Raw genomic sequence first — 22312 nt, forward strand, 5'->3', positions numbered from 1 at the left:
TCATTGAATTTGTTTTGTTAAAAAAAAATTGTTAATAAAATAATTTTTTAAATTTGTTTTCGAATATTGAGGAAAAAAATTGTTTTCGTCGGAAATGCAATAAAAATCAGAAGGCACATAAAAAAAAGGAGTAATCTCGTCCCGAAGACTAAAGTTTGTGATTAAAAAAAAAAAAAAAAAAAAAAAAAAAAAAAAAAAAATATATATATATACAGACGAAGAAAGGAGTTAGATTTTTTAGGATCTATTTTCTATCCTTTCTGTATATACATACACTAAACAAGAGCTGTTATTTCGTGTCAGGAATGTAAATATTTTTAATTTCCGCTTTACGAGATTTGCAGTAAAAAAAAATATTTAACGTAAATCACCCGCTTTCTCTCTCTCTCTCTCTCTCTCTTTTTTTTCTCGCATTTGATGTAACGTCGTTCTTTCCTCCCCCCCCCCCCTTCAACCTTATTCCATTTCTTCCATCGATTCATTACGTAATTTCATGAATTGCCTCACGGGCATTGGTAGAAATGCGCTGAAATAATTAAGCGTCGGTTATAAATTGTAAGTATATGTTGTTAAAATGGTGGATTGCGTGGGGAAGAAAAAAATATGTAGACTTTGTGGGATAAGTAACGAAAAAAGGGGGAAAAAAAGAAAGAAAAAAAAAGAAAAAGAAAGAAAGAAAAAGAAAGAAAAAAAAGAAAAAGAAAGAAAAAAAAGAATAAAAAAGAAAAGAAAAGAATAAAAAAGAAAAAAAAAGAAAAAAAGAGGAAAACAGGAAGAAAAAAGAGGAAAGAAGAAAAAAGAAAACACAGGAAAAAAGAAAAATGAGAAAAAAGGAAGAAAAATAACAAAAAAGAAATTGTTCTCGCCACCTACGTAACTATTGGTATACTCACCACCACAACCGCCAAATCCCCCTTCCCCCCTCCTTCCTCCCTCCCCTTTTTTTACCCCTGAAATCGAAATGAAAATGTAGCTGCAAGCATCCATAAAAACCTTTTTCTCCTCGGCAATTAGCAATAAAGTTTTCATCGTTTAATAAAGGCCGGTACAAATAAATGGGACGATAAAAAATCGGTATACAATGCCGGACCCAACTCGCAAATCTCGATTGGTGTGCGTAATATACAAATACACATTTATTCGTTTGTGTTTGTGTGGAAAATATCTGCTGCACTGTGCGTCATATATAGATATTTTTCTAGATCGGACTTTATGAGATTGTCAGCGAGAGAAAAAAAATCCCCCTTCCCTCCCCCCTCGACCCCACCCTCACTACTCAGTTTTGTGAAAGAGGGAGGAAAAAAAAAAAAAACTTTTGGAAGCCAATATGAAAAATGATAGTAACCATTTTGACAATACCAAATATAGTGCGTTGATATTATTATTGTTATATACCTTGTGTTTTTTTTTTTTTTTTTTTTTTTTTTTTTTTTTTTTTTTGAATGTTTAAAGAACAATTATTATTTTTATGTGTGTGGGTTGGAAAAAAAAATATTGCGAATCGATGAAACATGCGTTTTAATTTTCCCTAATGGAATTTTTATTTTATTATTATTCTTTTTTTTTTTTTGCACAATGGAGGAGTTAATGAAAGGCGGTGGTTCGGGGGCTCTGCTTTTCATTATTCCTGTGCTATTTATTACTGCGAAGAACATTTTTTTTTAATATTCTTTTTGCACTCTTTTTTTAATATTTTATTTATGATATTCATTATGTAAGTTTGTGAGAAAAATTCGTTTTTTATTGTTACTATATGGCAATTGTTTTAATTAAATTTTCCAAAAATTGTGATCTATAACGTTTTTTTTTTATTTAAAAATTTTTTTTTTTATTTAAAAAAAAACTTTTTTGATTTTTGATTGATTCATTTGTTATTACAATTCTCATTGTGATAAATAAGTACCTATTTTTGTTAAAATTGATTCTTTCTGTATGTTTTTAATTCTCTCTTGATAATAATTTTAATATTTTTAATAATAATGATAAATTATTTATCATATTTTATAAAAAATTTCTTATTTATAAAGCCATATACTTTAATTAATAAAGATCTTAAACTTCTTTGTTTGTCCTAACGGCCAAACAAATAAGTTTAAGATCTTTATTAATTAAAGTATATATATGTATAATTTTTTGTTATAATTTCTAATTATGTAAGAGTCATGGAAATTATTTTTGCTGCCATTTAGAAATGAAAGTAAAAAATAAAATAAAAATAATTGCAACAATAATTAAATTAATAATTAAAATAATAAAAATGGCAATTTTCAAAAGGATCCGCGCGCTCGCTCCAAAGTGAAATTGTTGAAATGACATTTGAATATTTTAAAGTAGGCTTGGCACCGGTTAGACGGAGATAAATACCTGAAAGCAATATTATTACAGAAACGTAATATCGAGTTTTGATATTTGTAGTTTAATGAAAAGGTTTTCTTTATATACTTGATTTAGAATGTTGAATTTTCGCATTGAGAGCGCGCGCGTTTCATCGATTTTCTCCATGTAGAGAACAAAGCGAGATATTTGAAACATCGTACATATATATTGTGTGTATAGAATATATTATACATTATATTATATATATTATTATTTTAAATTACCACTTTTCTACTCTCTAGATTTAAATATTCGTGATTTGACTTTTTTTCTTTCAAATTAGTAAATTTTATTCCAATTTTTACTCATTCAAATTAAATTAGTAGCAGTTTTTAGTAAATTAGTAGTAGGTTTTAGTAAATTATTAGTAGGGTTTAATTAGTTTTAGTAAATTAGTAAATTTTACTAATAAAAAATAAAAATATCAATTTCTACAAATTAGTAAAATTTACTAATTCAAAAGCAAAAAAAAAAAAATGGAATCTTTGTCGTACGTCCGTAATAGAGCATTGTGACATGGTCGAGTCGAATTGGTTGGCAGTCGTAGCCAGTAGTCCTGGTAATGATCCGTAACGGTACAATTCTACTCGCGAGCATAAGTAAATATAATTTACCAGTATATGCCCCATGTCGATCTCCTCCCGCCATATTCCACCTTTTATTTTTCTAACTATACGCGCGCTCTGCCTCATACCTCAAAAGTAAACCGCCACGACGATAGTAATAATACACCGTTATTGCCTGCGCCGCGCACTCTGAAACAAAAAAAAAAAAAATAAAAAAAAAATTGCCCAAAGGAAATACGTAGAAAGGAGGGAAAAATCAAACGAGCAAAAAAAAGGAGAGGGAGAGAGAGAGAGAGAAAATGAGAAATAAAAGAAGTGCTGTATAAAAATAAGCGCTTGCTACAATTGCCCGAGTTGAAATTGTCAAAAGCAATAAATGAGCTCTCTCTCTCTCTCTCTCTTGTATTAATGCGAGAAAGTGCAACTTCTCGCTCTCTTATCGTGAGAGTAATTTTAAAACCGAGAAAATGCCAATGAGTTTATTATGATAACGATACTGATTGACAATCCCTATTATCGAGGACTGAATTAATTGGCAAAGTTCTATTATTATTTCTATTACTATATACTAAAATTATATAATTTTTATATTATTTTTTTATATAAAATATTTATTATATTATAATAATAAATAAATAAATAAATAATAATAAATAAATAAATATTTTTTATATTTATTTTCTATATATTTTTCTATTAATTTAATTTAACTTTAATTTTAATTTTCTATTAATTTTAATTATTATAGTTAATTAATAATTTTATTTAACGATTTTATTTTAAGCTTTTATTTAATACATATATTTTTCTTTATTATTTAATAACATTTCTATTTTTATTTTCTTTAAGTTTATTTTTACATTTATTATTTATTTTTATATTATAATGTTTATTTCTATATTGTATATTTATCTCTATATATGTATAATAATTCTTATATAACATTCTTTTTATTAACATAATATTTTTATTTACATATACTGATATTTTTATTTATACACACTGTTACTTTCATTCCTATACATTATTTATAAATTTTATAAATTTTATAATTTTTATTTTTATAATGAACCGTTGGTATTTATATTTATATTGCATTATTGTTTTATTATTATAATTTTCCATTGAAATTATTTTTAAATTCATGTTTTTTGTATATATATATATAAAATTTTCATTGAATAAAATCTTATTGTGTCTATTTTCTGAATTCAACGTTTGAATTTATGAATTTTAATATTGGTATTATTATTTATTATTAACCATTAAAATTTAGATTATAGAATAAAAAAAAACTGTTGAATAATTATGTACATTTTTTCTTTGTTTCAGGTGAGTGTTGGCATTTTACAATATCGAGCATCTCTTTGTAAGTTTAAAATACATTTTTCAAAAATATCTTTTCACGAAAAACCTTTTATTTTTTTGTCAATTTTTCAACTGCTAAAATAGTTTAATTATTTCCAATAGAAAAAAAATTGATTACAAGTTTTTAACCCAAAAAAAAAACTAACGCCTTTTTAATTTCAAGTGTTGAAATTGAAAAATTTTATTGACAATAATTTTGTTTCTAGGCTAAAAAAAATTTTTTAATTTTTTAAAAACTAAAATTTCAAACAAAAAACAAAATTAGACAAAAATTTTTAAAGTTATATATTAATTAAATTATACTGAAAAAAATCCGAATTTTGGGTATTAATTTGATCTACTTTACTATCGATTTGATACTTTCCAGAAAACTTTAACTCAATTTATATTTTATAATAACAATATATATTGTTTTTTAATTGTCTTATTATTATTATTATATTTTTTGTTAATTTTTCTAGAATTGTTGAATTAATAATTAATTTCTATATTATCATTAATATTTTCATCTAATTAGTATCGAGTTTTTAAAAGAAATATTTCAAAAAAAAAAGAAACCATTTTTCAAATTAAATTATTCCCTCTTTTCCTTCTTCAATTTATAAATTAAAATTGTATTGAATTTCTAAATTATAAATTGAAAAAGAAGAAAATTGTATAGATAACTTATAAAATTGTATCATTGATAGAGAGGATAATAAAATTTTATATATAAAATATAGATTTTCCATATACCATTGAAAGAAATTGTCATCTTTAAGAGGTTTTTCTTCATAATAAAGAAAAAAGGGGTATATTATTATTATTTCCCTTCATATTCTTTGTCAAGTCATTGAAATGACTTTTTTTTCTCATTTATTTTTTATCAATCGGATAATGAACGTCCGATATATATTAAATTATTTATCCATCACTAAAAGAGTGTCTGGATTCATTGATTAGGTTTCACATCAATAACCTCGCGGATGCTATAGTCACCCTTTATATCTCCCTCCTCCTTCCCCCCCTATAGTCACTCTACCTTTTATTCTTTCACTTTTTTCTTATGAGCTCTCTTATATATTGAGAAAATTATTTAATCATTATTATATATACTATTGTATTTATTAAAAAATTCATTCAATTTAAATTGATTTAAATAATTAATGTTAATACTAAATAATTACAATATTTTCGATTGGAAAAGATTGTACTCATTAGCGTAGATGTAGGAACAAAAAATAAAATATTTAATATACATTAAATTTTTTTTGAATTAAATAAAAAATTTATCAATTTGTTTTTAAGGATTTGATTTTTTTTCTATTTTTTCCTTCTTTTATTATCGAATTTTTTTTTATTTACGATAAAAAAAAATTCTAAGAGATAAATATAAAACAATGAAAATATAAAAAAGAAATAACTAAAAATAAAGGAGAAATAAAAAAGTAAAAATAAAATTGTAAAAATAGAAAAGAAGAATAAAATGAAAATAAAAAAAAAGAATAAAATAAATATTAAGAAAATAAAAGGAGGATAAAATAAAAATAAATTAAGTAAAAAAAACCGTAGGAAATAAAAGTAAAAAAAAATAAAAGAAGAAAAAAATAAAATAAGAGACCGGATAAAATAAATATAAAAATAAAATGAAAATAAAATAAAAATAAAATAAAAATAAAATAAAAATAAAATAAAAATAAAATAAAAATAAAATAAAAATAAAATAAAAATAAAATAAACAGAATAAATGAGAATAAGAATAGAAAATTAAATAGAAAATAGGAATAGAATTAAAATAATATAAAAATAAAAAAATGAAATGAAAATAAAAATTTAATTTATAAATTGAAATAAATAAATACGAAAAATATTTATAAAGAAAATATGAAAAATACAAAAAGGTTTATAAAATAAAATAAAAAATAATACAGGAAATAAATAATACTTTGAAATAAAGAAATACAAAGAAATAGAAAGAAATAGAGACGAAAAAGAAAAAAAGAAAGAAAAGAAGAAAAATAAAAGAGAAACTAATGCAAATAGTAAATAGGAACTAAAATACAAATTGCAAAAAAGAAATAATGTCCGGATAAAAAAATACCCCTTAATAATAGTTGTAGGTTGAGAAAATTCTCTAGTTATTCACGCGCACACCTTTCCTCCCTCCTCCCTCCTCTCCCCGACTACCAGATTTTCTACCATTCCTCCCGCGCTTATGATAAAGGCTTCGCAGCCCTCTGGGCGCCAACAAATGTAAAGCGCAGAAGGAAACAAATGAAGGTAATCATTTTCCCCGCTAACAAGAGGTACAAAACCCCATGAAAAAAGGAAGGAGTATCATAAATATAGCCGTGTATCCTTTTCCATCTTCCTCCCTCAACCCCTCGAATAAGGGGACAGACAGAAATGCAGAGAAGCATCGTCTGATATAGCGTATAGGTAACCCTTTCTCTCTCTCTCTCTCTTTTTTCTTCTTTATTTTTTCGCCAAAGGGATCTTATCCCTCTCTCACTTTCTCTCTCAAGATCGTTTCACTCACAACGACGAGATAACCTTAGCGGATGGATTTCGCTGTTTTTATGTCCTTTACTTTACTCGAAACTTGGGGAATTTTTCTTTACTTTAATTTTTCTTAATTTTTCTTTTTCTTTACTTGGGATTTTTTATATTTTTGATTTTTTTCGTCCAAGATTGTAAAGTTTTTTTGCCACTTAAAAAAAATTATGACAATTTTTTTATTTTCATTTCTTTATAATATTCAATTTTACGAAATTTCAATTATTCGTAAATTTTTTAATTAAATAAATAATAGAAAATAGAAACAAAACATAAATATTAAAAAAAGTCAATTAAACTTTTTCAAAGAAATTAAATACAAACTTCAATTATTTTTTAAAATTCACGCTATATTATTGCTTTTAATATTCAATTATTATCTAAAATTTTAATTGAAATTCATTTTTATGAAATGAAAATAAATTTTTATTTGAAAATTCTACTAGAATTCAATTATTTAAATACAATTAAAATGCAAATAAATAATTTATTGAATAATTGAACGTTTCTTAAAATTCAATTCCCATAAAAATTCGTTTACCAACAAAATTTTCAAATAATTGAATTCTATCAACGAATTTTTAATAAAATTTTTCAGAATAATTACATTTTTCGACAAAATTCGATTAAAATTATATTAAAAATAAATAAAATAATTGAAATTCTGCATTGAATTTTATTATTTATGAAAATAATTGAATTCTTGCGAAGAATTTTATTAAAAATTTTCAAAAAAATAATTTAATTCTTGTAAAAAATTAACAGGAATTCAATTATTTTTAAAAATATTTAATAAAATTCTTCCCAAGAATTAAAAATAACAAAATTCTTGGCAGATCTTCAATTACTTTCAGAAATTTTAATAAAATTTTTCGCAAGAATTTAAAAATTTTCGTAAAATAATAAAAATCTTTGCAGAGATTCAATTATTTGTAAAAGTCTTAATAAAATTCTTCGCAAGAATTCAATTATTTTCAAAAATATTAGAATTTTAGCAGAAATTCAAACATTTTAAAAAGTTTTGATAAAATTTTTTTGGTAGAAATTTAATTATTTTTAAGACAATTTTAAAAAAGTGTCTCGATAAAATTTAATTATTCTAAAAATTTTAATTAATTAATGAAATTCTTCGAAAGAATTTAATTATTATAATCTAAGATTTTAACTGAAACCTATTTTTAAATCAATGTTTATGAGAAAATTCTGCGAGAATTCAATTATTTAAATACAAAAATAATTTATTGAATAATTGAATGTTTCTTGGAATTCAGTTCCTATTAAAAATTTTATCAACAAATTTTTAAATAATTAAATTCTTTGGACGAATTTTTTATAAAATTTTTGAAAATTTTTTCGAGGAATTCGATTAAAATTCTATTGAAAATAATTGAATTCACCTAAAGAGAATTTTATTACTTTTGAAAATAATTGAAATTTTGCAACGGATTTTATTAAAATTTTTAAAAATAATTGAATTTTGTCGAAGACAAAATTTATTTATTTATAAAGATAATTGAGATGTTGACAATTTTTTTTAGATTTTTTGAAAATAATTGAATTTCAGAGACAAATTTTAATATTTCTAAAGATAATTGAAATTTTTACGAGAATTTAAAAAAATTTTTTGAACATAATTGAATTTTTGCAAAGAATTTTATTACTTTTGAAAATAATTGAAATTTTGCAATGGATTTTATTAAAATTTTTAAAAATAATTGAATTCGTATAATAAATATTATTAATTATGAAAATAATTGAAATTTTTTAATGAATTTTATTAAAATTTTTGAAAATAATTGGATTTTGTCGAAGAATTTTGTTATTTATTTATAAAGATAATTAAGATGTTGACCATTTTTTTAGATTTTTTGAAAATAATTGAATTTCGGAGAAGAATTTTAATATTTCTAAAGATAATTGAAATTTTGACGAGAATTTTTTTAAATTTTTGAACACAATTGAATTTCTGCGAAGAATTTTATTACTTTTGAAAATAATTGAAATTTTGCAATGGATTTTATTAAAATTTTCGAAAATAATTAAATTCGTGTGATAAATATTATTAATTATGAAAATAATTGAAATTTTTTAATGAATTTTATGAAAAGTTTCGAAAATAATTGAATTTTGTCGAAGAATTTTTCTATTTTTTTATAAAGATAATTGAGATGTCAACATTTTAGATTTTTTTGAAAATAATTGAATTTCAGAAAAGAATTTTAGTATTTCTAAAGATAATTGAAATTTTGACAAGAATTTAAAAAATTTTTTTGAACATAATTGAATTTTTGCAAAGAATTTTATTACTTTTAAAAATAATAATTGACTTTCTGCAATCGTTTGTAATTTCTCTAAAATTCTCAAAATTATATCGTACAATTTACGAACTTTTCATCCTTTTTGAATGAAATTACGGACTTTGCGGACCTTTTTTTTTAAAAAAAAAAGGACTTTTACGGACTTGCTCTCTAAATTTGAATTAGTAAAAATGTTTACTAATTTGAATTAGTGACTGACTTTTTGCTTTTGAATTAGTAAATTTTACTAATAAATAGTTATTATTTATTTAGTTATTATTATTTATTTTACTAATTTATTAGTAAAGTTTACTAATTCAAAAGCAAAAAGTCAGTCACTAATTCAAATTAGTAAACATTTTTACTAATTCAAATTTAGAGAGTGAAGCAAAGTTACGGACTTTTTCAGGATTTACGGACCTACTTATGAATAGTTATTAATTATATTATTATATTCGTGCTTGAAAATTATTTAATTTATAAGAATTTTGTGTCCAAAAATAATTTAGTTAAGGATTGAAATTAGAGATTGATTTCTGCATTTGCGCCAATATTATACCGATAAGAGAAAGAGAAAGAGAGAGAGAGAGAGAGAGAGAGAGAGAAAATCGACCCAATATTTAGCAGAATTTCAAATAGAAAAACCATTAGAAGAGTGCGTCTTTTTTAAAATACCTCTATTTTTCGACCTAGAATCGCAATTTTCTGGTTCCATTATAAACATCCACTGATGTACACACATATTTTTCTCCACACTTCTCGTTTATTCGTATATATATAGTTTCTATTTTCTACCTGTAAAAACCCTCATTTTTTTCAGTCAACACACCCACCACCCTTTATCTCTCGCCTATTCTCTCGATTATTCGTTACCTCGCGGATATGTACGTATTCTTCCTCGCAGCATTTTTTCACACAGCAATTAGTGTTGACTAGCTGTCGAGTAATGTGTGCATATAAATATCCGCGGATAACTAGCTGCTCGATTGGCGGTCTCGCAATTTTTTTTTTCTTCTTTTTTTTTGTTAACTTGGCATTCAGGCCCGTTTTTCAATCCGCTTGTATGTCGTGTGTACGGATTCGTATCTGTCATCGACGATCCCTCGACCCTTGCGTATTTTTTTTTTTTTTTTTTTTTTTTTTATGAAATCATTGTTTCGGATGACAATACACCGGGATGAGCAGAATACAATGACTTCATCGGGTGGGTATAGGAAAGGGGGGGGGGTGGAGGTAGTGTGGTGTACGCCCGCCGGTATAAGGGTTCAGTGGAAAAAGAGTTGGGAGGGAGAAGGATGGATTTTGCTCGTTCTCTTATTCATTCGGTCTTTGTGATGACTGTCGATGAAATGATGACATATTTTTCCGGTTTTTCACCCGCGGCATGCCTCGCGGCTTACCATCCCCTCCCCACCCCTACTCTTTACATATTTTCACCCACACACACACACATATATATATGTCAGTCTTGCAAATATCGTTCGTTATTCTATGAGAGGATAACATATGTCTCTTTTCTCTTTCTCTTATTCTTTGCCTTGTAACAAAACTGATCTTTTTATTCTCATTCCAATCATTGCTTTTCTTTCTTTATTTTTGTTACTATAATCTTTTTTGTTTGGTAAATCTTTCCTTGTATAACAGAAATTAACCTTTTATTCTCTTTTCAATTATTTTTTTTCCCCCTTTTTTAGTTACTACTTTTTCATTTCGAAAATTATTCTATAAACTATTTTCAAAAATTTTCCGAAAATCAATTATTTTCAATATTATTATTATTATTATAATCTTAATAAAATTTTTGAAAAGAATTAAATTCTTTACCTGCAAACAAAATTTGAATAAAATTCATCAAAATTTCAATTATTTTTAATACAATTTTGAAAACTATCACTAAATCACTAAATAATTCAATTTTTTTCCAAAATATTAATAAAAGAAAAATTAAAGCAATCGATATTTGAAGAATTTGAAGAAATATTGTAAAAATTTGAAGATTTTTTGAAAATTTTGCAAAGGCTGCTATCAAGTAATAATGAAAATATTTTTAAACATTTAAATAATATAAATAAACCATGTTACTGTTCCATTTATTATTTTGCAAATTAAAAAATTTTATATTTTCAAATATAAACATTAATTTTTGAATAATTTTAGATTAAAAATTTCTAAAATTCACTTATTAACTACATAATTATTCTTGTTTATTTATTTTCAAAAATAATAATAATAACATTTTTCCCAAGAATTAAATTATTTAAAAAAATTTTTAATGATAAAAATTAAGTTATTTTCAAAAATTTTTAATAAAACATTATTTGGAAAAATTCATTTATTTAAAACAGTAAAATTTATCACAGGAATTTAATTATTTTCAAAACAATTTTAATTTTAGAAAAAATTATAACCAAAATCTCAAGAATTTTTTTTTCACTAGTTTAAAGATTTTTGAATTTTTTTTTAGATTTGAGGCTACTTTTTTCTTTTTTTTTTTGCCAATTTGCATTACTTTAAATTCGCTAATTGATAAAATAAAGAATTATTCTAAAAATTTTTAATAAAATTCTTTGAAAGGATTATATTATTTTCGAAAATTTTCCGATATTCAATAATTATTTTCAATATTTACCATCTTAAGAAAATTTCTCAAAAAAATTCATTTCTTTTCTTAAACAAAATTTGGATGAAATTCATCAGAAACATACTCAATTATTTTTAATACCATTTTAAATACTATCACTAAATAATTCAATTTTTCCAAAATATTAACAAAAATCTTTGTAAGAATTCAATTATTTACAATTTTTATATAAAATTTATAAAATTAAATTATTTTCAAATTTAAAAAAAAATTCTTTGCAAAAATTCAATTATTTTTATAACAAATTGAATTCTTCGCTGAAATTAAATTGTTTTCACAAATAGTACAATTTGTACGGAAATTAAATTATTTAAATCAATTTTAATAAAATTCATCTTTAGAATGCAATTATTTTCAAAAATTTTAATAAAATACTTATCAGGAAATTCAACGTATCAGAAATTTAACTATTTTTAAAAATTTCAATAAAATTCGGTCCAAGAATTCAATTATTTTCATAATTAATAAAAATGTTCGCAGGATTTCAATTTATTTTAAAAATAATTTTTAAAAAATTCCTTTAAATAATTCAATTATTTACAATTTTCATACAATTTTTATAAAATTATTTCTCTAAATTATGATTTTTTAGAAATAAGTAAATTTTAAATGGTTTTTAAATTGAAATATTTGAAAATTTTAATTGTTGTAAAACTAATAATAAATTTTTATTTTAAAAATTTATTATTTTATTATTTTTTCCAAAAATTATTAGTTTTTAAGAATTTTATTTAAAAATATCAACAAAGAGATGATTGAATTTAGAAAGGATTAAAGTTGTAATTTGTAGAAATAGAAATTCATTAAAAATATTTTAATTCCTGTATAAACAAGTATTTAAATAGTTATTTAATAAAGATTATTATATTTATTATTCAAGTTTTGAATGTAATTTAATTTGGAAATTATGAAAAAAAATTAGTCTTTTGAAGAATTGTAATTAAAATTTTTTCAAATTAGATAAAATAATTTAAAAAGATTATTTTCTAATTATTTGGAAATGTTAAATTTAATTGAAATAAATTTTATGATTTAAAGAATATTATTTATTTAGGTACATATTTAAAAATTACTTTTGAAATATAATTATATTTTTGAGGAATTTTACATTAAAATTTCGAAAATAATTGAATTTTGCAAAAATTTAGAATTGAAGTTATTTTAATTTAAAAAAAATGTTTTGTTAAAGGAAAATTTTGTTAAATTTTGTTAAAATTTTTAATTTTTTAAAATTTTGTTAAATTTTGTTAAAATTTTTAATTTTTTAAAATTTTGTTAAATGTAAATTTACGAAATTAGAACTTTGAATAAATGCAAAATCGTCTTTACAGATTTTTGGCCTTATGGAAATTTAATTTAATAAAAATAGATTTTATAAGGTTTTTGTTAAATTCAAAAAATTCAACTTCATTTCAAACGGAATATTTTCTAATTTCTACTCATTAAATTTTGGTTAAAAAAAAATTCTGTTAAGCAGAAATTTACTAATTAATAATTCCACTGATTAAAAAATTGATTAATTAAAAATTCTACTCACTAAAAGTTGACAAAAAATTCCACTGATTTTTTCTCAAAATATAAAATTATCGTATTAAATTCCCAAAGTAGAAAATAATACTAAAAATTGTAAAAAAAAGACTCCCTGACAAAAAGAAACGAGAAACGCATATAGACAAAAAAAAAGTTATGATACTAGGGAGTGGAATAGTTGATAAAAAAAAAAAAAAAAAAAAAAAAAAAAGAAAAAAATGGCAAGGGATGTAGGAAAAGCATCAGAATGAGGTGGAGAGAAAAAGTGATATATAAAGGGGTGAGAGGGAAAAAAAAGGGAAAAACGAAAGGTGGAAATGGGGGAGAAATTCCCTCTCTTGATTCCTTTCATGGTTGTGAGGTCTCTTTCTCTTTTCTACACTTCCGTGTTATCGAGTCATTACTCTCTGCATGCTTATTGTTTCGCACAAGTTCCCCCCGTTAGAAACCCCCTCCCCCCCTTTTTTCCCCCACCCCTTTCATAGTCTCATCTCTTTTCATTTCTTTCTTTTTTTCCTTTCCTTTTTTTTCTGCCTTCTTTTTTACTTGGAGTTCGTTCTCTTTCCCTGCCTCTCGTCTCGTCTTTGTTTCACTTGGCGGGAAGATTAGCAATAAAATGTGTTCAAGTACGTCGACCCGCGTGGTATCGGGTCGTTTTTTTTTTGTTTTTTTTTTTCTTGTTCTTGTTCTTCTTCTCTATGTTTGGGTGATGTATTATTACTATTATGAGCCAGTTTAGTTGCGTTTATTTTTAGAGCGAGATTAATGTTTGTATTCAATTCATCCTTCCTTGGTTTATATAGTCTTTTGAGCTTTTACATTTCTTTTCTTTCAGTGATGATATAATATGGTATATAACAAAACATGAAATCGTCAGGTTTTGAATTATATGTTTAAGGAATTTTTTTTCCTCTTCTTTCATTTCTCCATTTTATTTTCAATTATTTTTTTTTTACTTAAAATAATTGTACCTTATTTGCAATGGAAACATTATTATAATAAAGTTTATTTAAAATTATGATAATAATTTTTCGGAATAATAATTTTTAAGTAATAAAAAAAATTAAATAATAATAATTATTATTATTAAAAATTTTTTTAATAATTATTAATAATAATTATACTAATTATGTAATTATATTAATTAACTATTAATATAATAATTAACTATAATATATTAACTGTAATACTCATTTTTAGTAAAAAATAATGTTCAGTAATAATAATTTTTATTGAAAATAATTTTCAGTCGTCATAATTATTAGAAAAACTATTTTTAGTCACAATACTATTAGAATAATAATTTTAGCAAAAATTATTAGTAAAAATAATTTTTATTCATAATTATACTGTTGGTAATAAATATTATTACTAAAAACGATATTTACTAAAATTATAATTACCAACAGTAATTATTAATAAAAATTTTTTTTACTAATGATTATTGTTACTAAAAAATAATTTTTACTGATAGTAAAATAAAAATTGTTACTAATAGTTATTATTAGCAGTAAATTTTAGTAATTATAATTGTTAATTACATAAATTGTTGGTAAAAATAACTTTTAGTATTAAATACCAATTTGTAATAAAGATTTTTCGTGATATTAAATTTTAGAATTTTACTAATAACAATTTTTAATAACAATAATTTTTGATAAAACTTGAAAAGTTAATATTTAAAAAAATAATTAAAAAATAATAGTTTAAAAATAGTAACAATTAAAAAAAATAATTTAAAAAAATAATTTAAAAAAATAATTTAAAAATAATTTAAAAGAATAATTTAAAAGAATAAATTAAAAAAATAATTTAAAAAAATAATTAAAAAAAATAATTTTAAAGAAATAATTTTCAAAAATAATTTAAAAATAATTTAAAAGAATAATTTTAAAAAATAATTTAAAAAAAATAATTTTAAAAAAATAATTTTAAAAAAATAATTTAAAAAAATAATTTAAAAAAATAATTTAAAGAAATAATTAAAAAAAAAAGTAATAAATTGTTAAAAATAATAATAATTAGAGAAAAATAATAATGATGTTTTATACGTGATGAAGATATTAATTGTCAGAGTTTGTGATTACGTTATTGTAACGAACTTTTAAATCGCGACGAGATGTTAAAGTAAATAATTGAATGGAATATAAAACGTCGTTAATTAAGAAGTTGGCACTTTTTCTCACGAGGTTTTTTTTTTCGTAGTTTTAAGAGAATAAGGTGGTTACATCATTTTCACATTATACTTAACGTCACATCCGCTTTCAGTTAAAGAATCAGTAAAATTCAAATCATTAAAAACCTTACAAAAGCTATTTATTACATACGTATATCCTCTCCTCTCTTTTTATTCAATTCTATTTCTAATTTAAATATACAAAAAATTATTTCTTTTTTTTTAAAGAAAGTTTTATATTTTTTTATTCTGTTGTACTTTTTTTGAAAATAATTTAAAAAAATTTTTTTTATTTAAAGGGAAATAATTTTTTTAAATAATTTATTAGTCTGATTGACTAATAAATTATTTATGCAACAAAAATTAAATTTTTCTTTTTCCCTGACTCTTTAAATCAATTTATTATTTATGACAGTTTATAAAAATAATTAATCGTTTGCGTATAGAATTTTATTTTTGAAAATAATTGAATTTCTGCAATCATTTGTAACTTTTTCAAAATTCAATTCTTTTAAGTGTTTTTAACTGGAATTCTTTTATGAATCTATTATTTTTAATAACTAATTCAATATTTATTAAAAAAATTTAACTAATTTCCGAAGAATTTGAATTATATATTAAAATTTTTCAAAAATATTTAAGTTCTTTAAAATTTCTAAAAAAAAAAAATTTATTGAAAATTGAAATTTCCAAAAATTTCTAATTAAAACTTTTGAAGTTCAACTATTTATGAAAATTTTAAACGCAACTCTCATAAAATTCAATTTATTTTGAACAATAAATTTTTCATGCATTAACATAAAGCGAGTTGTTGAGTGTAAATAATTAATAAATAAATAATTAATTTATTATTTATTAATAATTTAATTTAATTAATTAATTTATTTATATAATATTTTGAAAACAAATTTTTAAAAAACGGAAAAATTGAAAAGCAATCCAAATACAGTAGAATGTATAATATTAAAATAGAAAAAAAGAGGAAGTTTATGAAAAATTTTTTTTCTTTTTTTTTGAAATTTAAGTGAAGAGTTGATGTGTCACTTGAGAGGAAAACTAGACACTTTACATGTCGTGACACTGGGTTAACAATAAGGACACGTTGGAAAAGCTAGGGGCGTTTTTCGGCGTTCGTGTGGCCGTATGCAACAGGTTATAGTTTTTGGCACACACCTCTGCCTCCTCGGTCCTCTTTCGCTCTCATTCTCTCCTCTCTCATGCACACATATTTACACGCTCGAAACTCTCGTCCTCTCTCTTCTTCTCGTACTCTCTTTATCCGCTGTCATTCCAGAGTATTTTACCCGGTTTCCCATTCCTCCCCTTTATCCGATTGCAAATTCTCGCGAAACATCGCCACCGACCAAAGGGCGAAAAATCGCAGCCAAAGCACTTTGAAGCTCAAACGAAACTTTCACCCTCGACACCATTGAATCTGCTCTTTCTGACACGTACACATATATACACACAATTTCCAGATATTTTACTCTCTTTTCCTTTTCTTTCTTTTATTAAAATTTTTTTTTCTCATTTTAGTCACTTTCTTTTTCTCTTTTATTTTTTTTTTCTTTTTGCCTTTTTCCTCTTTTTTTTACTTTTTTTTCTCTTTTCTATTTTTTTTTACTTTTTTTTTCTCTTTTCTATTTTTTTTTACGTTTACTCTCGTCACGTTTCTTCCATAGTACTCACGCGCCCTTGATAAAACATTGTCTTGAAGAGGAAAAAATTAATTTGACTTTTGGAATAGAAAGAGAGCTCTGGGGGAGGGGGGATAAAAATATGAGAACAATTAAAGAGTAAGAGAGGGGGGAAATTGTTTCGAATGTGACGTGAAAATTATTGCCGCGACTCGAAATGACAGAATACAAATTCACGTGTAATTGCGAAATTCCAGAAAGAGTATTTAGCAAGAAAAATAATTTCAATTGACGTAAATTTCTCTAAATATTGTACTGTCTCGTCCCTCGCTCTCTCTCTCTCTTGTCTCTTTTTTAATTTAAAAAAAAATTTTTTTCTCTTTTGAATTAAGGGCATTTTTTTTTACTATTAAGAAAAATTAGTTGAAGAAAAAAGTTTTAATTAAATTTTTCAAATTAACAAAAAAAAAAACAATAGTTTTCATTAATAGAATATTTAGTTTGAAATTAATTGTTATTGTTAATATTATTATTATTGTTCACTTTTAATAAAGAGAAGTATTTTTAATACAATTTTAATTGAATTCCTCGAAAAATGTAATTATTCTTAATAATTTTATTAAAATTCGTACGAAATAGAAACTCAAAAAAAATTTATTTACAAATTTCTCTAATTGTAAAATTATTTGAAAACAACAATGACTTCTTTTTTAAATAAATATTTAATCATTATTATTATTCCATAGGTATTAAGAATCAACAACTAATAAGAATATTATTATAAAACATGAAGAGAACAATCACTTCATGTTTTATAATAATTTAAATTTCCATAAAATTTTTTAGAAAAAAATTAAATTAATTACAAAAATTTTAATAAAATTCTCTGCAAGAATTCAATTACTTTTACAAGTAATAGAATTTTTTACGTGAATTCAATTATTTAAAAAAATGTAATAAAATTCGTTGTGTAAGAATTCAATTATTTTCATAAATAAAAAATTTCTTCACATTTCAATTATTTAAAAAAAAATTTAATAAAATTCGATGGAAGAATTCAATTATTTTCATAAATAGTAAAATTTTATGAACAATTTCTCCCAAGTTTTTAAAATAATCGTGTTTGCTAATAATTGAAATTAAACATTTAATTATTGAGTTTTATTAAAAATTTTAGAAAATAATTGAATTCTATTGATATTTTTTATAACAAATTAAGAAAAAAATCGAATTCTTTCGTGAAATTTTTTTGTTTTAAATAATTGGATCTTTGCAAAGAATTTTACTATTTAAAAATATACCTAATTAAATATTGTTTTGAAGGATTTATTAAAAGTTTAGAAAATAATTGAATTTATTCGAAATGTATTACAAATTTAAAAAAAAAATTGAATTCTTTCGTTTTAATCGTCTGTCAGCACTGTATGGAAGAATTTAATTATTTAAAAATTTGTTGATAAAATTCTTTATCAAAACTCAGTTTTTAGGAACATTGAATGATTTATTTTTGTATTTAAATAATTGAATTCTCGTGGAAATTTCTAATAAAAAATTGATTTAAAAATTGTATTTCAGTTAAAATTATAGATAATAATTGAAAAATAAAAGTATATTATAGCATGAATTTTTTTTCGTTATAAATAATTGAATTTTGAAAAGGTTTCAAACTAAAATCTTCGAAAATCCGTATTTTTCATACGTTTATAGTTATAAAAATTTTGTAAAAGTAATTTTTTTTTGAAAAAGTTTAATTGAATTTTAATCATCTAACAGCACTGATTAATATTATTTTTGATTAATAATATTTTTAGTTAATAATGTTTTTAGTTAATATTTTAAGTTAATATTTTTAGTTAATATTTTTAGTTAATATTTTAAATGAATATTTTTATTTAATAAAATAATTAAAATAATAAAAAATAAGAAAATAAAAAATAAAAATAATTTTATGGAATAAAATTTGTATATTTTTAGTTAAAAATACTTTTAACTAATAATATTTTTAGTTAATAGTATTTTTAGCGAATAATATTTTAACTTCCTAATATTTTTTGCCAATAATATTTTTAGTTGATAATATTTTTAAGTATAAAAATTATTATAGTAAAAATTACTTTTATTTAAGGAACGTTTCACGTAATAATTATTGTAAAGAAAAAAAACGTTTGATTAAGAGAAATTGTAATTAATAGTATTTTTAATTAATAATATTTTGAGCTATTATTATTTTGAGTTATTCATATTTTCGGTTAATAATTTTTTCCGTTAATATTTTTTTTAGTTAATAATAGTTAGGTACTAATATTTAGTTACTAATATTTTTATACACTAATATTTTCAACGATAAACATTATTTTTAAAAAATTACTTTTAAAAAATTACTTTTGAAAAATTACTTTTAAAAAATTACTTTTGAAAAATTACTTTTAAAAAATTACTTTTGAATAATAGAAGTTTTAATTCATAGTATTCTCTAATTGGTAGTAATTTTACCAAGAGATTAGTTTCAATTAAAAGGTATTTTTATAGTATTTAATTAAAAACTAGTTTTAGTAAAGAGTATATAGTTTTAATTAAAAAGCAGTTTTAGTAAAGAGTACCTATAGTTTTAATTAAAAAGTAATTTCCATAAAGAGTATAGTTTTTAATTAAAAATTAATTTTTAAAAAGAGGAAAAATGAAAAACCATTTTTTTCTCTCTCTTAACAAATAAAATAATGAAAAATACAGTACTTTTGTTCTCCTTATATTTAGAAAGTAAAAAAGAATCTTATAACTGTTTTAATATACTCTCGATCGATTATTTTATTTCATTAATGTTGAATATCGCTCTTTCTAGAGAGGAAGTACATATGTACGACGTGGAACCTATAGAATGCAGTAAATGCCTGCTCACACATTTAAATATTAATCTAAAGCAATGTGAAATTACGCTAACTTGAAACTATGTTTGCTGTGTTACTTTGAATTTTTTATAACAGTCTTTGGTATTCGCGGAAATATTGTAGATACGATATCATTCTCATTTTATCGTGTCAAGTTTAACAATAAAAAGTTTATAATTTCCCTTTAATTTCAACTTATTATATTTTCTTATTTTGTGCGCTGAAAATGAGAAAATTCCCCTCTTTACTACTGTCATCTTTAGCATCATTATTATTAATTTTATTATTAATTCTAAATTATAATATTTAGTCTAATAATAAAAATTATTATTAATATTAATATTATTTATTACTATCATTAGTATTATATTATTACTATTACTAACTGAAACAAGATTCGCTAATAATTTCTAGCTGTTCCAGGTTAATTTTTTTTTCGTGTAATAATAATATAATTAAAATTAAAAGGAAATATTTAATATTTATTTATTTTTATAATTTTTATTCGAAATATTTTTAAATATTACCCATTTTAACTGTTTATAAAAATAATATAAATATTACAGATAAAAATTAATTTCAGTAAAAATATCACTAGGTAATTATCTATTGTTCATTCAATTATTAATAACACTGGAAAATGCGGAAAAAAAATGTTAACAAAGTAGAATCAAAATTATTTAAACTTACAGAAGTTTATAATTATCATTAAAAACTTGAAAACTAGAAATTAATACTTTATCAAAGTGAAACTTAAAGGTTAAACGTAAACTTGAAACAAAAAGTTGAACTTACAATTTACAATTAATAAATAATCAAAGTCATTTGAATAAGTTGTTTCTTTTTTCGTTATAAATATAAACTTGAAAAAGTTTTAAATAAAAATTATAGAAAAAAAAGGGTGGCGGCGACCTGACGGGAAGAGATAATTACTATTAGAGAGATGTCTACCTTGCGCGCATATCTTAATATGTTTACTTGTAAATAATTATTATTTATTTTTTCTTTTTGCTTTCTTTTACAATGGGATTACATCTATCATTATATTCGCATATAATAAGCGAGCGATTTTCTATATAAATATGTGAGCATGCGTAGTGCACGCAATACACGTCACGCATATACGTCATGTTTCTCTCTCTCTCTCTCATTTTTTTTTCTCTCAAACACACCTACACACAACATATTTCATATTTAATAAACAGATAAAAACAAAATCGAGGTCAGATGCAAAAATAATTATATGTCACTCAAACATATTCAATCTAATTAAATCTTTTGTTTTCTATCTCAATAACGTCCCTCAAAAAATTACACAATATTAAAATTACTCCTCGCTTTTATTTTCTGTGTATTTTTTTTTTATCATTAATTTATTTATTTACTCGTTGTTTCTACATTAATTGTAATTTTTGCAATTTTGCATATTAAATAAGAGTTTAATAATTTATATTTGTAGTTTTTTGTAATTTTTTTCTGAAAAAAAAAAACTGATTAACTCATTTGTTGTCAAATTAATATTTATGTCAAATAATATTTGTATCAAATAATATTTATATCAAATAATTTTTTGTAGGTGGTCACTTTTAATTCCTTTTGTTTAATTTTTGTTACTTTTTCTAATCCTTTTTGTCTAAAAAAAAACAGCGATTTCTACCGAAATTTGTTTTCGAAAAAAAGTATTTTCTGACAAGTTTTGATTTGTAACAAATGTTTTTCTAAAAAGTTATGATTTCTAATATTTATTTTCCTATTTTTGTAAAATTCCGTAATTTTGATAAAAGTTGGAAAAAATTGTTAATGAATTAAAATTAGGAAATAGGAACTATTTTGCATATTTTCTGTTTTTCAATCAAAATTCTGTTTACAAAATTATAGGTAAGTTTCTTTTTGAAAAAGTAGAGAAAATTTTTATCAAATTTACTATTTCTTATCACAATTCGTTAACAAAATTCTGTTCTTCTTTGAAAAAAAAATAATAATTTGCATCAATTTTTATACAAAAATTTCCAAAATTAATTTATTTGTAAAACATTTTTTCTTAGAAAATTTTAAATATCTTTAAGAAAAAAAATCACAATAATTTCTATTTTTTTATTACGATTTTTAACTAGATTATTTTTAAATTTTGTTTAAAAAAATTAGCATAATTTCTATTTTTTGTTATAATTTTTTTTAACGAATACTCAAGTATTTTTTTAAAGAATTAAATTAAAGTAAAAAATTTCAATTACAAAAATTGAATATTGTTAGAAAAAAATCATTTTTGAAAATTTATTAGAAAAAGAAATTTTTAGAAAA

General features: G+C 21.9%; 1 protein-coding gene across 7 annotated transcripts in view; it reads left to right on the top strand.

Moving 5' to 3' along the window:
- LOC122507295 (protein bric-a-brac 1-like) overlaps nucleotides 1-22312 on the top strand; it is a 603721-nt gene that overhangs the window by 185002 nt on the left and 396407 nt on the right. The window contains exon 2 of one of the 7 annotated variants that reach the window (XM_043619969.1): nucleotides 4275-4311. The exons of 5 other annotated variants lie outside the window; for them this stretch is intronic. In XM_043619969.1, coding sequence (XP_043475904.1) covers nucleotides 4275-4311 — 37 coding nt within the window. Of the gene's footprint in view, nucleotides 1-4274; nucleotides 4428-22312 lie in introns of those variants that run through there. One more of the 7 variants, XM_043619938.1, reaches the window with a different exon arrangement.

Source organism: Leptopilina heterotoma, unplaced genomic scaffold (assembly GCF_015476425.1).
Source record: "Leptopilina heterotoma isolate Lh14 unplaced genomic scaffold, ASM1547642v1 Lhet_114, whole genome shotgun sequence".
Lineage (NCBI taxonomy): Eukaryota > Metazoa > Arthropoda > Insecta > Hymenoptera > Figitidae > Leptopilina > Leptopilina heterotoma.